This window comes from Nilaparvata lugens, chromosome 5, assembly GCF_014356525.2.
Source record: "Nilaparvata lugens isolate BPH chromosome 5, ASM1435652v1, whole genome shotgun sequence".
In the NCBI taxonomy this organism is placed as follows: Eukaryota; Metazoa; Arthropoda; class Insecta; order Hemiptera; family Delphacidae; genus Nilaparvata; species Nilaparvata lugens.
In genome coordinates this window covers 12,255,904-12,273,612 of record NC_052508.1, presented here as the reverse complement: position 1 = coordinate 12,273,612, position 17,709 = coordinate 12,255,904, and the positions used below count along the sequence as shown (strand labels likewise).

At 36.8% G+C, this 17,709-nt stretch overlaps 1 protein-coding gene across 2 annotated transcripts in view; it reads right to left on the bottom strand.

Annotated features, from left to right (window-relative positions):
• Nucleotides 1-2,572: 2,572 nt before the first annotated feature.
• Nucleotides 2,573-17,709, bottom strand: part of LOC111050270 (general transcription factor IIH subunit 2) — a 20,670-nt gene continuing 5,533 nt past the window's right edge. For both annotated transcript variants that reach the window (XM_039427692.1, XM_039427693.1), the window contains exons 4-7: nt 15,614-15,753; nt 12,738-12,997; nt 4,624-4,969; nt 2,573-3,221 (exon numbers count right to left, since the gene is read on the bottom strand). In XM_039427692.1, the coding sequence (XP_039283626.1) occupies nt 3,096-3,221; nt 4,624-4,969; nt 12,738-12,997; nt 15,614-15,753 (872 nt within the window). In that variant the 3' untranslated portion in view covers nt 2,573-3,095. The remainder of the gene's footprint in view (nt 3,222-4,623; nt 4,970-12,737; nt 12,998-15,613; nt 15,754-17,709) is intronic.

Here is a 17,709-nt window from a genome sequence, read left to right as displayed (position 1 = left end):
AAGTAATTTCTACAGTTGTCAAATTTTTTGGCATGATATTTATTAGAGTTGGCTATGATCTTACACTTTTCAACCTTAATCAAGATATGACAGTTGAATTATTCTATACACTGTCCTGCACTTGCTGTAGGAGTGAGATCACAGTCAATTATACTGAAATAGAGAACAACATTTGATCAATTTCTACAGTTGTCGAATTTTTGGGAATGGAATTTATTAGAGTTGGCTATGATCTTACACGTTTAACCTTAATTAGGATGACAGTTGGTTTATTCTATACACTGTCCTACATTTGCTACAGGGTAGACATCACAGTCATATGTGCTGAAACACCGTTCGACTAGTTTCCACGGTTGTAACATTTTTGGGCATGGAATTTATAATTTTGCTATGATCACTTTTCAACCTTGATCAAGATGACAGTTGACTTATCACTTTTGAACAATCAAATTACGACATAGCAGTCTGGTATTTGTAAATAAAAGCTATTAGCTTCTACCATAGAGAAACAATAGCGTAAGTAGATATCCCATGGAATAGGGTGTTTACGTTGCAACTTTTACTGTTATCTCAAGTCGATTACTATCGTCTATTGTAGATTTTTACTGTTTTGTTGGGGGGAGGGTGTGTGAACGGCACAATATGAGAGACTTCCATCGTCACACAGCTTTTTGGGAAAGAAATACGTGGACTATCGGCTTGAGATAACAGTAAAAGTTGCGACATAAACGCAAATACGTAAGCTATTGTTTCTCTATGCTTCTACTCACATTAGTGAAGCGCTTTCGGACACTAGTCCCTTCATCAACACTGGTTGATACTTCCGTTGTGAAATTCACAGTTGGTAGAGCAGCGTGGGTTGTAGGAGTGGCGGGATTTTTTGAATGGTTGGCGGCGGGGGTGGCGGGAATGTTTGAATTTGTAGGTTATTGGAGTAGGAGGTTGAAGAGGCTGTGGGATTTGAAGATTGGTTGTTCATTAAGGATATTGTAGGAGTCTCTTTTGATATGTTTATAAATTTTCAAATTGTTCCAAGGTTTACTAATTGTGTGGTAAATAATTATTTACTGCTTTACTAACTGTGAATTTCACAACGGGAGTGTCAACCAGTGTTGAGGAAGGGCCTAGTGTCCGAAAGCGCTCCACAAACGTGAGTAGAAGCTAAAAGCTTTTATTTATAAATATCAGACTGCTATGTCGTAATATAATTGTTCAAAAGTGATTATTAACAAGCAGTTCGTAATGGAAACAAATATTGAAGAGTTGACTTATTTTATACATTTTATTATAGGAAAGAGATCACAGTCACTTGATCTGAACCAACTTGAGTAAACATTCAAAAAACTTCATTGGAATTAAGGTTGTTCACATACAACTGATTATATACTTGACCTTCCGGCAGTCGCGCTGTTGTAAAAAGTACAACAGTGTCAGTTTTTTGCTGCACAAAACTATTGAATGGGGTGGTATCAGTGAATCAGTCACCTATGCATTCCAAAACTTTCCCCCCATCACTCCACTGAGTTGCAATATCAACCAAGCAATGCTTCAGTCTTTAGGTGCCATTTAGTCGCGACAGTGCATAAGTCGCACTGTGTATAAGATAGGAAAAGACTGTATACGGGGACTGTAAACGGACCAATAACACAGAATTGATGGCTTTGCTTGATGTACCTTATTGGGCTGTGAAATGATAATCATCCAAATGTTCATAGGCGTAAAATAATCCATGAAGTAATTATACAATTAATTAATATGTTTTGACAGTAAACGGAGTACATAACACTTGGAAAATTGGATGTTGTAAGAAATGCAACACGCGACTGCTCGTGTGATTGAGTAGGGCGCGACTACCGGAAGGTTAATAAAAAAAACCAGTTGGCTTATTCTATACACTGTCCTGCACTTGCTATAGGCAAGAGATCAACGTCACTTGATCTGAACCAACTTCGGTGAACATACAAGAAACTTCATTGGAATTAAGTTTGCTCACATACAACTGATTACACACTTTTTCAACTTAAGGCTGTGCAAAGGCTAAAAATAAACTTTCTACTCGTGATATTTTTCAAAGTTTTTCGATTTGTATACCATCAAGCTCTCAAAATGAAAAAGTTATCTCAGGAAAACATTTTTTTTCTGATCATTACTTCTTGAGATATGAGCGCCTAAAGTTTAAATTTTTGGGACAGAACATTTCAAATTCGGTAAGAGATAAATCAATGCGATTTAGAGGATAGTTTCTTCATAGTATTGTTGATCTAGTAAAACAAAAATTTTCTGAAAATATCAATCTTTAACTTAGTTATTCAATTTACCAAAAATAACTCAACTAAAATTTATTTTTGGTTATTTTTAGTAAATTTAATAACTAAGTTAAAGATTGATATTTTCAGAAAATGTTTGTTTTACTAGATCAACAATACTATGAAGAATCTATCCTCTAAATCGCATTGATTTATCTCTTACCGAATTTGAAATGTTCTGTCCCAAAAATCTAAACTTTAGGCGCTCATATCTCAAAAAGTAATGATTAGAAAAAAAATGTTTTCCTGAGAAAACTTTTTCATTTTGATAGCTTGATGATATACAAATCGAAAAACTTTGAAAAATATCACGAGTAGAGAAAGTTTATTTCTAGCCTTTGCACAGCCTTTATCAAGATACCAGTTGGATTATTCTTTACACTGTCCTGCACTTGCTATAGGCAAGAGATCAATGTCACTTGATCTGAACCAACTTGAGTGAACATTCAAAAAACTTCATTGATATTAAGATTGCTCACATACAACTCGTATTACACAATTTTTCAACTTAATCAAGATACCAGTTGGCTTATTCTATACACTGTCCTGCACTTGCTATAGGCAAGAGATCAACGTCACTTGATCTGAACCAACTTCGGTGAACATTCAAGAAACTTCATTGGAATTAAGGTTCCTCACATACAACTGATTATTCACTTTTTCACCTTAATCAAGAATGATACCAGTTGGCTTATTCTATACACTGCCCTACACTTACATGTAGACCAGAGATCACAGAGATTTGAGCTGAACCGGAGGATACTTTCGAATTTGGTGGATTTGAGGAATTCAGGTGGACAGCTGTTGGAAAGTACGCTGATCGGTGGTGCAGCCTGGACACGTGTGCAGAGTGTCGTGAATGAACAGGTCGCAGTCCAAACAAAACACCTCGTGGCATTTCTCGCATTCGTACACCTGCAACAGACAAAACTTGTATTAGCGATCACGAGAGCATCAAGATACTACTAGAAAATTACAAATTATAGCCTAATGATACAAAAATAATTTAACCTCAAATAGAGCAGCGAACAAGCTGGAGGAAGACTTTGGAGGAAAGGGGACTGAAAATTAGCCGATCAAAAACAGAGTACATGGTATTGGGAAACAATGATGGGCTACCCTTACAGCTTGAAGAAAACCAACTCCAACCAGTTGCAAGTTTTAAGTACCTGGGTTCAAGTGTTCAGAGAGATGGAGGGCTTGATGTGGAAATACAGCTTAGAATAAATTGTGGATGGATGAACTGGAGAAAAATGAGTGGTGTTCTTTGTGATAAGAGAGTGAATTGTCAAATGAATGGAAAAGTGTATAGATTAGTTGTGAGGCCAGCTATGCTGTATGGAACAGAAACATGGCCCATTTCAAAGAAACAGGAACGAAAGATGGAAGTGACTGAGATGAGAATGATAAGATGGATGTGTGGGGTTACAAGAAGAGATAAAATAAGAAATGAATTGATCAGAGGCACTGTAAAAGTTGGACCACTGGGAAAGAAAATGCAGGAGACAAGGATGAGGTGGTTTGGGCATGTACAGCGACGGGAGGAGGATTATGTTGGACGAAGAGTGCAGGATTTGGTTTTGGATGGTGTGAGAGGACGAGGTAGACCTAGGATGAGGTGGGGAGATAGAATAGCGGCTGACTTGCGGGAGAGTGGTTGGAGGAGAGAGGAAGCATTGGATAGGGCTTTGTGGAGAGGCAGACTAAGAGGAAGGAATGCCGACCCCATTTAAATGGGAAAAGGCACAGCCAAAGAAGAAGAAGAAGAAGAAGAGCAGCGAACAAAAAATAAACAACAAACAAATAAAAAATACAAAAGCCTAACTTCTAAAAATTTTACTGGAAGCCTTTCCCTGTAATGACACAACAATGTATGATGACATTTGTATCATGCATTCCTGCCGTTAGTTGCCAGCCTTAGTGGGGTTTCACACCAAATTTGAGCCGGGCCGAGCGGAATCCGCTTGCGCTCTAACTATGCAGGATTTAGTAGGGATCATTCAAATCCACGCCCACGCCGGGCGATGCCGAGCGGTGCCGGGCCGAGCCGAGCGGATTTGTGCAGTCGGCTTGACGGCCGACTAGAGCATTTTCGGCCAAGCGGATTCTGCCTTCTTTCAGTTTAGTTCGATCTTCCCATGTAGTGAAATTCGCAGTATTTTGTATTTTTAACTAAAAAATGTCTTAGAAAGCGAATCGGCTTCAGTGCGAACGCAGGCAGATTCCGCTCGGCTCGGCATCATATATTGCTCCACCCGGCCCAGCTTTGGTGTGAAATCCACCTTAAACTAGAAAAAAGTTCAGTATAACTACTCACAAACTTATCGCCAACCGCTCCAGCGGCCAGCGACTTGCGACACGCAAAACACCATCCTGCTCTCACTCCCGCTTCTGCTGCCGCTCCCTCTCCCTCTCCCGTTTCCGCTCCCACCGCCGGCCGTTGGCTGAACGGGCGGACGGGAAACAGGTGGTGGTAGGAGCGAGCCAGATGCGGCGCGGAAATCAGCGTCAGACCGCAGACGCGGCATTCGGCGGGAAGCTGACAGTAGTTGCTGCGGCACTGCGGACAGAAGTAGCCGCCCGCGCGGAGCTTGCAGCCGCTCGCGGACGCGGAAGCGGAGGCGGAAGTGTCCGCCGGCTCTGTGGCGGGCGAGTCTAGATGGCTGCGGACACAATAAATTATCAGGATAGTTTGAAACATCTGTAGTTTCATAGTGAGTTTTAAAATATTCATTTATACATAGAGTCATAAATTACAGTATGGAATGAAAAAACAGGATTAGCCCAAAACTTGTTGTGTTCCTAAATTCATTCAAGTAAAAGAAAAAAGTGATTGGCTTTTATTGGTGGGTAGCTCCTGATCGAAGTTCCACCTCGCCTGAATATATCATTTAAGGCCAATTGACAGCTTGAATGATAGTATTCAGGCGAGTTGGAAAATCCATAAGGAATTTCCTACCAATTCAAAGTTATTTTATTTCATAAATCTTACAAGCACTTTTAGTGGTACAGCATATAATAAGAATACTCTCTACAATGAAAGTAAGATAATGTCAGCGCCAAAGAAATGACAGCAGATATACCAATAATATAATAAGAAATATATACTCTCGCAGAGGCATTACTTCCTGTGTGCAAGAATGAGTCTAAGGTAAGAATAGGTATATATATTTTGCAGTACTTGCATAGATCGGTTTAACTTGTTGACATTTGATAATAATAATGACACTACACTAAAAATAAAAGCCATATGAATATTATTAGTATTACTATTATCCAAAGTATGATTTATTGTTTCAAATCCCTTCAATAAAATGTTCTGCATCATACAAGTCACTCATAAATATATTATTAATTCCATTATAATCATTCATACAGGTATATTACAATAGTGTCAAAACAATTAAACAAATAAAATACAAAAAAAATTAATAGCAGTAAAAAAATAGGCTTTCACCAAATCAATTTGTAGCTTCCAATATCAGCTCATAGTCGATGCATGTGATTCGTTTATCTCTCTCTATATCTATAAAAGGCTAAGCCCCGACAGACTGAAATCACACCACAACCCAAACTACTGAGCCTAAAAGCTTGAAATTTTGCACAATTGTTCATGGTAGTCTCAAAACATCCACTAAAAATGTATTTTCAAAAATTTGCCCCCCTGAGGGAGCTGGGGCCCCCAAAAATGTTGTACTTTTTAACCGTTCATTTCACAGCAAAGTCATAAAGACCTTTTTTGTTCAGCTACGAAAAAAAATTAGATCTATGAAGAAAAATTCTGATCAGGAGCACAGGGGGGTTCAGGAGAGGGCATTTTTCGAAAATTTTGATGTAAAATCACACTACAGCTCAAACTAATTGGCCTAAAGACTTAAAACTTGCCACAAATATTCTTCAAACATGCTAGACGCGCACTAAGAACGGATTTTGAGATATTTTGCCTCTAAGGGTTTCAAAGGATGAAAAAGGATCCTATTAAGTAAGGTTATGAACATGGTAAAGTGAACGCCTGATTGGTTCTCGTGGAACTAATCACGGTTAAAATTTAACCGGCTGTTGTGCAACCGGCAATAAGACTTAAGAGAAATGCCAAACCGTCGACTTGAATCTTAAAAACTTATTATGTTAAAGGTGATAATGGAACCATCGTGAGTGTAAAAAAAAGTTACACCATCACAAAGATCCTCCAAAAAAGTGTCATCATCAACATGTGATCGCATAGAAGGAACTCTCTAGTTACGTGCATTTAACTATACAAACTCTTCCACAAATCTGCAACGAGAGCCAGCAGCTTCAAAGTCAGTTATAAGTAACAAATTCAATGTTAATCGCATTGAAATTCATTTTGTTAGCTCTTTACATATCAAAGAAAGGTTTTTGTTGGTAAAAATCGTGTAAATTCAACACTAAATAACTTAAAACCCTTGATAAATGTTGCCTTTACGAGAACTTGAGTAGGAAAAAGCTTTATGTGGTTGTAAAACGTCACGCTAGACAGCGCTGGCATCAAACATGATACGAGCCACATGATACTGTATCAATCGACATGCAACAGAATGCAATTTTCTTGGTTATTCTTGAAGTTTTCTGTATCATTGTTCAGTTACGAGGCAATTCTGAATTTTGGATCATTCTATGTGAAAATAGGTTATGCATTACGTTAATGACAACACGATTGATTATAATAATGATGACGATGACGAATTCCTAACTTATGATAGCTCTTGACAATTATTATTTCCTAGTGTTTCTTTGAATCTTGCTTCCATCTCAGAAAAAAGAAGGAATTTTGTTATTTCCTTTGTGTTTCCATCATTAGTTTCCATGAGAAAGGTTTTTAATTGATAATTACTAGTAGTTCTGTGAACAGTAGACCTCACGCAGTATTCTCATCCACAAGTACCTGATTGAAACTATAGACCGTATGGAAATACAGCAATAGACTAGCTCCTCCACACATCTGTGTAATCACTTGTCAGCTGATTTATGATGAATTTCTATAGTCTGATTTTCACTCCAATATTGGCGTATGAAGGAGGCTCCTTTTTCCTTTTATACTATCCTTGAAATGCAAAATTTCCAAAAACCTTGTATATACGTCGACGCGCAATTAAAAAAAAAACATACCTATCAAATTTCATGAAAATCTATTACCGCATTTCGCCGTAAATGCGCAACATATAAACATATAAACATTCAAAGATTTAAAGCTAAACCGTTAACTTGAATCTTAGACCTCACTTCGCTCGGTCAATGGAAAATAATTAATAACTCAATAAGCTTGAGATTGCACTTTCATTTTGAAGCTCTAACTTTGTTTGTCACCATGAATTACTAATTCACTCCAGTTCAAAATAAATTTCAGTCTATTTCATTCTTTTTTCAATTTTAATTTTAATCTCTTTTAATATAAAAAAATGTTTATCAGTTGTTTTCGGTGAGGATGATGCCGGTAGCACCTGTAGGCCTGTGCGTTTGAAGGGCAACTAACTACAAGTTTCACACCATCACGTAGCAAATATCATAGGAGATTAAGATTATGACACTTCAATGCATACTGGAATAAATTAAGATAAATAAGGAATCAATGGAATGAAATGTATAAGTAATGGTTCAAACGATTTGATTCTAATTGCGATGTTCATGTTTTGTAATAAATCTGATGTTTTTGGTATTTTATATTTTTTTGATGGTTCGTTTGGTAGAATATCCCCTCATAATGTTTCCGGGGGGGGGGGGGGAATTGTCAAATTTTATGATAACCCTCTACTTCTAGTGCGAAATTTCATTCCAGATAATGATGCACGCACAGGAATTCATTTACTGGTGAAATTTCAAGTAAAAGATAATTTTTTTTGTGATCGGCAAATTGTTACAGAACTGAAATGATTATATAATTCGCGATGATTATGAAATTAAGGAACTTTATAACGTGTATTCCACCATAGATCCACATTGAAATCATATGTTATAAAATTTCAATACAGTATCATTACAATGAATTATAGGAGAGCAAGCTAGATTTTTCCAAACTCATCTACTGGAAAAACTGTATTTGATTTTGAGAATTTTTAGTCTTCATTGAATAGTACATCACAGAAAACGAGTTGAAAATCATCAAAAACAGAAATCTCTCCGACTGAAATAGATTAGATTTCGGTCTCCAATAAACAAGCTCTCAATTTACGTTCTTGTTCAACTCATTCGATTTTTTCTCACAAAACTTATGAGAGCCATTAACAATCCTCATGAATTGTTCTTCTTATATATCCCGCCGACAGATATATCTGTTGTATCCATATATCCGACCGACGATTATATTTATTTCTAAACACATTGCCGACGGGTGAATCTATATATTTGGCCGACGGATATTATTTATCTATATTCTGTTTTGCCGACGGTTGTATCCATATATCCGACCGACGATTATCTCTATACTTATAAAAGGCTAAGCCCCAACAGACTGAAATCACACCACAGCCCAAACTACTGAGCCTAAAAACTTGAAATTTTGCACGATTGTTTATGGTAGCCTGAAAACATCCACTAAGAAAGGATTTTTAGAAATTTGCCCCCCTGAGGGAGCTGGGGCCCCCCCAAAATTTTGTACTTTTTTACCGCTCATTGCACAGCAAAGTCATGAGGAAATTTTTCGTTCAGGTACGAAAAAAAATTAGATCTATGCAGAAAAATTTCGATCAGGAGCACAGGGGGGTCCAGGATAGGGCATTTTTCGAAAATTTCGATGTAAAATCAAACTACAGCTCAAACTAATTGTCCTACAGACTTGAAACTTTGCACAAATATTCTTCAAACATGCTAGACGCGCACTAAGAACGGATTTTGAGATATTTTGCCTCTAAGGGTTTCAAAGGATGAAAAAGGATCCTATTAAGTAAGGTTATGAACATGGTAAAGTGAACGCCATATGGAACTGAGATAATTGACACATGATATTCTAACATATGTTGTAATAATTGGGAATCTTAAAATAATTTTGTCAATCAGCTGATCAGATTAATTTTGCGCGAGCTTGCCACGTGTGTATTCCATATTGTTGTATGCTTGGCCACGCAGTTCGGTTTGCGCCTTCTATCAGCTGTATGGAGTCTCATACATTCCGATTGGAAAAGAGCACATAGATTTTCTTTGGTTAGGAGTTTGTTGATAATTAATTATTTTTTCAAATTCAAATTTTATTGCTATCAAAAATCACATTGAAAACTTTCTTAATAGACAACAAGATTACAAAAATATACCTACATTTATTTGTAGCACGGCCAGAAAAAGACAAATTTGAGTACTAGCCGTGAGTTCATTCAATGTAACTTATATATATATATATTTTTTTTTCGTTAATATTTTGTGAAAAAAAGTACGAGTTGATGAGAGATGTGAGTAAATCCTTATATTTGATCCAAATGGTTATTCATATTGTAGTAGTCGGGGTCACTGCAATCAAAAGTTTTTTATTCTGTGGCTAATAAATTTCATACTTATTGATAGTCCATAATGTATCCAGTGTCCACAATGGAAGTGATTGAACTACTAAAAATTAATGGCTTACTGGTCCCTCATAGAATTTATAGTATTCCTGGTGATTGAGCCTGTCTTTTTCAAAGCGTTGACTATTAATAATAAAGCTTTATTTATAAATAGCTTACCCGACGAACTTCGTACCGCCAAAATGTCAATGTATCTCATGTCACTTTGTCAATTTATTTGGTGAATCATGAAATTTATCTGACAATCAATATTTTTATTCACATCTCAATACGGACTTCCTATGTGCTTTGTCATGCAGCATTCATTATTCCGAAAACATATTCTTCTCAATCAATTGGTAATAATATCTATTAGTAAGGTGTTGAATTAAAAAAAATGGGTTAAATCAGTGTTTCAAAGATTAATTCAATGTTTTCATAGTTGTTGATTGTCAATAGATGGTCCAGGAAAAATGCGATGTACGATGAATCACCCAGGATTCCATATTCTTTTCATCTTCCATTTTAGGATGAATATAAGCCAAGCTAAATTCAAATAGATTGTAAATTATCCTCTCATTCTTCAGTAATCAATGAATGCAATATGAACAACTCTCTTTCATGAGGTGAATAACTTTTTTCAACATTTTCCAGTTTCTCAATGATAAGGGAGTATAATTATTAGTATAAGTATTCTAAGGAACCATTCTACACAGCTGGTACCAATCAACTACACTTCAACTCCAAACTACCGTTTTAATACCAGTACACAATTTATCAAAGGGTGACATGTTCATTACAGCTGGTAACTTTAGATGCTAAATCATATTATCATGATCATCTTTCCGTTCTTCAGTAGCCGCTCGGCCGACAATTTCGAAACATAGGTCTGTGAAATAGATTAATAAATAATTATTATTAGCCCCCCCTATTAAAATTTCTGTTCAGAAACCATCCCCAATATTCACACAACATATTCCCAAAGTTTCATGCCGTTATGTCAAGAAGTTTTCAAGTCTATAGGGAACAAACATACAAACACACAAACATACATTCATCTTTATCTATAGATTCACATTCGAATGAAAGCCTCTCTAAATGGAGGTAGAATGATAAGGTTGACAACTTTCAGTTCTGCTGTTTTAAGATTTTTCTTTCAAATCACTTTTGAAAAGTTCATGTAGTACTATACCTATACTATTAGTACTATTGTTTTTGAGCCACTTCTGGCGCTATCATAGTTTCACCACTATTCTGTTCCCAGTCCTATCTCTTGCAGTCGTTGAATATACTGTATATCTATAATTAATAAAGTGAAGAACTGGCTTATACACGAACGGGATAGGAAAATTATGTTTTACGCATCATCACGTCTGAACTACTGGATGAATTACCTTGAAATTTTGCATTATAGATTCTCAATTAACCAAGGATGGTTATAGGCCTATTTTCAATTCTTCGAAATTTCATTACGTCAAGTTTTCAGTTTGTCAAGTTTTGAAATAGATCCTTGCGGAGCACGGGTTCCTGCTAGTATAATATACCTGTAATCTGCTATTTCTGTCATATCTTGCGTTATTCTCATTTATAAAATTGTTGTAGTTTCTGGTTAGCTTCATTCAATAACACTGTACTATCAGTATTATATAACTACTAGCCATCAGGCTCGCTTCGCTCGCCATATCCGTCTAGCCAGGGGGCTCCGCCCCCTGGACCCCCGACTGGATTGTCCAAGAATGTGATCAGCAGGCTCGCTTCACTTGCCTGCATTTTTTATTTGAGCATTTTATCATATGTTAGGACGATCCAGTCGGGGGTACAGACTAAACGTCTGGCTAAACGGATATGGCAAGCGAAGCGAGTGCCCAATCAATTATTTCGCGATAAATGCATTTCAATATTCAACTTGGTGCCAAACTAACAAAGTCAACTCAACTTAATGCCAACCTGACAAAATTATTAATTCAGTTACCAGTTAACAACTGTTTCGAAGAGGTACTCCCTCTAGATAGTATTGTTTTGTGATATTAGCCACAAAACAATCAACAGGCTTGCAACACGCAACTCTGTGCAGCTCGGTTGGGTACCTGGCCATGTAGGCATAGGAGGTAACGAGCGTGCAGATGAGCTTGCTAAGCGGAGTACCAGTATGCCATCATTCTTTGGTACAGAGCCAGGCTGTGGCATAAGCAAAACAACTGCCTTCCATAAAATAAGTAAATGGTCCAGGGACTTACATCACCAGCAATTGCAAAGTCACCCTGGTCGAGCACCTGGCGAAAGGCTGCTGGCAGACGCAAGCCCTCGCTTCACCAGCTGGCTGGTGAGTCTGGGTAGAGGTCAGGTCGATCAGTTGATTGCCATGATAACTGGACATGGCCACTTCAGGAAACATCTCCACACAATTGGACTCAGAAATGACAGTCAGATTTGTAGGCTTTGTAATCAGTCTGAAGAGACTGCCAAGCATATCATACTGAATTGCGAAAGACTAGGAGCTAGAAGAAGGGATCTGTTTGGCTGCAAGCAGCCAGGTGAGGAATGGGATGTTAGTATAGGGGAAAAACTCCTAGACCTTGTAAAGGTCACAGGAGTTGGTTTGTCCAACTAACATACTTGGGACACACAATAAGCTTCGGTTGACGTGTGAGGTTCTTTGAGCCTTTGGATCCTTGAATCCGTCCCTTCAAAAACATGGACATAAAAATTATATAACTATGGTATTGTTTTGTGATATTTGTTCTTATGTACCTGGCAATGTCCATGTATCTGTCGAAATACTCATGACGATAAAGAATGATTATTATCAGTATTAACGGTCGGATATATGTATACACAATGAATATTCTATTGATTTTATACAAACTTGGTGTCTGACTAGTATCGTAGTGTAATACGAAACTAATTCGAACCAGATTTCAGTAGGAGTGAATATACTGACCACATGCACATGCTCAACTGTCCCTGTTGGGCGTTGGCCGAGTGCGGGAAGCCCATCTTGACGAGCGCCGCCTCGTCCTCGGCAGCACGCGCCTTGAGCGAGGGAGGGGGCAACACGTGTTCGCGCAACAGGTCCCTCAAATGGCGGTCGTCCATGGCCACAGAGTAGGAGCCACCTGTCTCGCGACACAGCGCCGCGCACACGCGGACCTCCGCTGCCAGCCCGATCACCGACACGCGCACGTTACACGATTTCAGCGACTGCAGATCGAAAACACACACAAAATACAAAAATCAAAATATAAACAAAAGTGCAAATAATATAGAATAGAATGACTTTTTATTTGTTGACGTGACAAAGTTTAGAAAGAAATGGTGTGGAAGCACCAACAACCCGTGTGATTGCCCTTCAATTCAACAAGTCAATGAAATAAAATATTTAGGAACAATAGTGGACAACAAATTCAAATGGGACAAGCACATTAATCTATCAATTACCCGTATCAAGAAGCTTCTCTACAAATTCTATCAACTCCGTAAAATCCTCAACTATGAGACATTAAAAACTGTTTATTTTTCTTTAGTGCAATCAATTTAAAGATACGTCATAATTATCTGGGGAGCTACGATTTTATACACGTTGAACCTCTCTATAAACTTCAAAAACGAATACTAAAAATAATAGGCTTCAAGGAGAATCAATTCCCCACGAACATTCTTTTCAAGGACAGTAAAGTACTGAGTGTAAGACAACTCTACATCCAGGCTATCATCACGCGAATGAGGAGAAACAACGAACACATAAGACTGGCAGATCATAACCATCAAACAAGGCAGAGAAACACGCATTCAATAGTACCAAGGATGAACACTACATTTGGGCAAAGAAACTACATATATTTGGGACCAAAAATTTACAATTCAATACCAAGTTACATTAGGGAAGAATTCAATAGACACAGGTTCAAGAAAAGTTTATTTTCCTGGTTGGTTGATATTGGAGTGGAAAATTGTGAAAATTTAGTTAGACTGTAAATATTGAAACTATTTATTCTTCATTCTTCTCTTTACTGTTTTTCATTTTTCTAAAAATAACCTTTCTTATTATTATCCTTAATAGTACATTAATATTTATCTACAAATTTCATAATATTGTTTGTATTATAAATTTTTACTAATTTTATTATAAAAACTTTAATCCCATATCAGTGAATGAAGTTTGTAAGTAGTAATTATAACACGCAATAAGCAACTAATTACTTATACCCCAACACATATAATTTATAGTGGGGTGTATATTTATTCATTGAAATTATAATTTATTCATTGTTGAAACACCGCTGATTTATGTAGTTACATTACAATACTATATTATCAATATTCTAATGTTGCATTCAATCTTCATTGTAATTAATAAGTTTTCATAATATGTGAAATTTGTTGCATAATTAGCTGTTGTACTATAATTTATTGTAGATTCGTGTATAAACCAGAATGTATTGTAACTTACTTGAATAAATAAATTTGAATTTGAATAAATGTCCACTCTACAACTTACAAAGTAAATACAAATACAAAGTAATAGACTTCCAATTCCAATTGAAATAAGTTTCGAATAAGTATAAACTTGTAAGGGAAATTTCAAATTCCAAAGTAATGAAAACTGCAAATATCCAATATACATACAATATTGGTTTGAAGTTACTTTTTGAATACAATTGGAAATTGGTTCTTAATATGGCGAATGTATTTTTTTCAAATTTGAGTGCTAATAAAACGTTGAACAATGAAGCAAATTATATGAATCTTATTGGGCATTTCATCCTCCTTCCGACCATAACCTTGGAATAAAATTCTGACTGATAATTTTCTAATTAGTGGCGTGTTAATAACGGTAAGTAGGCCTATTTAATAAATATCGATCAAATAATCAATCAATAATTTTATTCAAATCAACACAATACAATATACATAGAAGAAATCAAAACACAAAAAATCACATAAAAAATGAATGTCTAATAAAATACAGAAACAGGCTTCGATAAATCGATAGATCTCAAAAAGTGAGGTCGATATAAGAAAATTTTATTGAAATCTTTTTGTTGCAAATTTCATGTAGAATCTAATTGACCGAGCGAAGTGAGGTCTAAGATTCTAGTCGACGGTTTGGCATTTATCTTAATGTTTGAATGTTTAAATGTTTAAATGTTGCGCATTTACGGCGAAACGCGGTAATAGATTTTCATGAAATTTGACAGGTATGTTCCTTTTTTAATTGCGCGTCGACTAAAGGTGCGTACAGACTTTCGCTCTGCTCCTCTACCGAACGTCACTCCAGCAGAGCGATTGATGATCGACCGGGGAGCAACAGTGGTTCGACCGGGGAACGCGAGAAGATCTAACATCTTCCATAACGTTCATGATGGGTGCGTGGGCGGTGCGACTGTGGTTCGATGGTGGTACGAGGGCGGTACGAGGGAGGAGCGTGCTCGGTGCTGGTTGGAAGCGCGAATATGTGTACGCAGCTTTATATACAAAGTTTTTGGAAATTTTGCATTCCTTCATACGCCAATATTGGAGAAAAAATCAGACTATAGAATTATTCATCATAAATCAGCTGACAAGTGATTACACAGATGTGTGGAGAAGCCAGTCTATCGCTGTATTTCCATAAGGTCTATAGTTTCAATCAGGTACTTGTGGATGAGGATACTGCGTGAGGTCTACTGTTCACAGAACTACTAGTATTGTCTTCGTGTGTTACAACTTTCGTCTATAGATTGATACTTTATTTGTAATTTTCAATTATGTGACTCTATGTAGGTCTAGTAAGTGATGGAAAACAAAATGATTAAAATGAAATGAGAGAGAAGTTACCTCAATAGTAGCAGTGATGTCACCGGGGTCACATGTGGTCAGGCTTGCCAACAGCACGACAATCTCGCGACTAGCATGCGTGGGCAGGCTGCGCAGTGAAGTCAAGGCCAACTCCAGTGCGTTCTGCAGCGAAGGTTCACCTAAAATCATTTTGATACATCAGTAAAAATTCAAACAAAATTCAATACAAATTGATAACAAACAAATTGACAGTTTTTGCACTCTTACCTGTCAAACGATAATTGTCAACTTCGATTTTCAAATTTAAAACAAATTGACAGTTTTTGTACTCTATTCTATTCGTCAACTTAAGGCCAAACCACATGAAGCATTTTCAGACGAAAACTTGAAAATCTTGAGTTAGACTTGATTATTGACTTTTCTTGCAATCACATGTTTGAGGGCCAAGCCACATGAAGCTTTTTCATGCGTTTTCAGACGAGTCGGCAGGGCAGGAAGATCTCCGATAGGCTGATTATCAGCTGATTCCCGAACGGTAACCCAATCAGCCAATCGGAGAGCTTCCTGCCCTGCCGACTCGTTTGAAAACGCCTTAGAAAACGCTTTGTGTGGCTTGGCCCTTGAACATCAAGTTTCAAAGCAAGTAAATATTCAAGTTTAACTCAAGATTTTCAAGTTTTTTAATCAAAGTTAAGTGCGATGTTTTAATTCTATTAAGTTTCTAATCCATGTTTTATTTCTATTTTTTAAGTTGTTTTCCATGACGAAACACTTTGATTCTGTTGTAGTTCAGACTCTGTGTTTCCAAGTGATATTTTAAACTGATGACATCAGGCTGATGAAGCTCCTACTTATGAGTGAAATACATTCATCATTTTTCATCAAAAAAGTGTTTTTTATAATTGGAAACTTACTCAACTTACTTACTCCTCAGCTCTACAGGTCTTTACAACCCTTAGCCTCCCTCACATAGCCTCTCCATATGTCTCGATCCTCGGCCTGCCTCCTCCAGTTACGGACTCCAAGCGTCCTTACATCGCGTTCCAAATCATCCGTCCATCTATTTCTTGGTCGACCTTTTCTTCTTCTGTTATATATCATCTCCTTCCATATACATTTCACCACTCTTCCATCTCCCATTCTCAACATATGCCTCATAAGCTTGGAAACACAGTGTCTAAAACTACAACAGAGCTAACTTGACAGATAATTTGAGAGATTATGCACACCGAAGTACTATGTATGAGCGAGGGGTAAGGAGTTCAGATATTCGGATGTACAACTTATTGCCATCTCACATAAAAGAAAAGTCAGGTAAAGATTTTTATTGAAAAAAGAGCTTCTATCCATATGTGCCTACTCAGTGCAGGAATATAAACATTTTTACAAACCTCAAGATGGAGGTTTAAGAAGATAGATAACATGTTGCTGTTTGATTAATGACAAATTGACATATCATTATACACCTTTTACAGGTGGTCGGTGGATGAAGTAGGTAATAATAAATAAATAGAGTGAAGAAACATTACCTATTTTTTGGACCGACTTCTACCAAAATTAGGGAAAATTACAGTTTTTGGCTAAGCATTTTTTGCTTTTATAATCATGCATGAGATTTGTGTATCATAATATCAATAAATAATAATTAGTGTAAAAAGCATAAATTTATTTTTGAAACCACGCGACCTCACTCATATAGAGTGGTATTTTGAATATCATAGATAAGGTTCCAACCAAAGACCTTGAAGATGCATAGACTCACATGCAGCGCTAGTGTCGTACTTGGAATTGAAATCGGCCATTGAGGGGGCAACCTATAAGATTATTACATACCAATGCCTTTGTAATCTATAATATTACAAATATATAGATATAATATCTCGTGCTAAAATACCCCAATGGCGGCCTTCAATTTCAAGTAAGAGCTATCATTGGGAAGGTCTTTGGTTCCAACAGTACCTGGTTCCATGATTGTAAACTGAATTCAATATATTGACCTTACAGTTGTGTTGTGAGTGATGTTGTGTTACTTTTCCATAATGAAAACACAAATTGAAATTGTCAACCACTTTTTATTATCATGAAATATTATAATAATAAATAATGAGCTAAAATATAATAATAAAAAGTGGTTG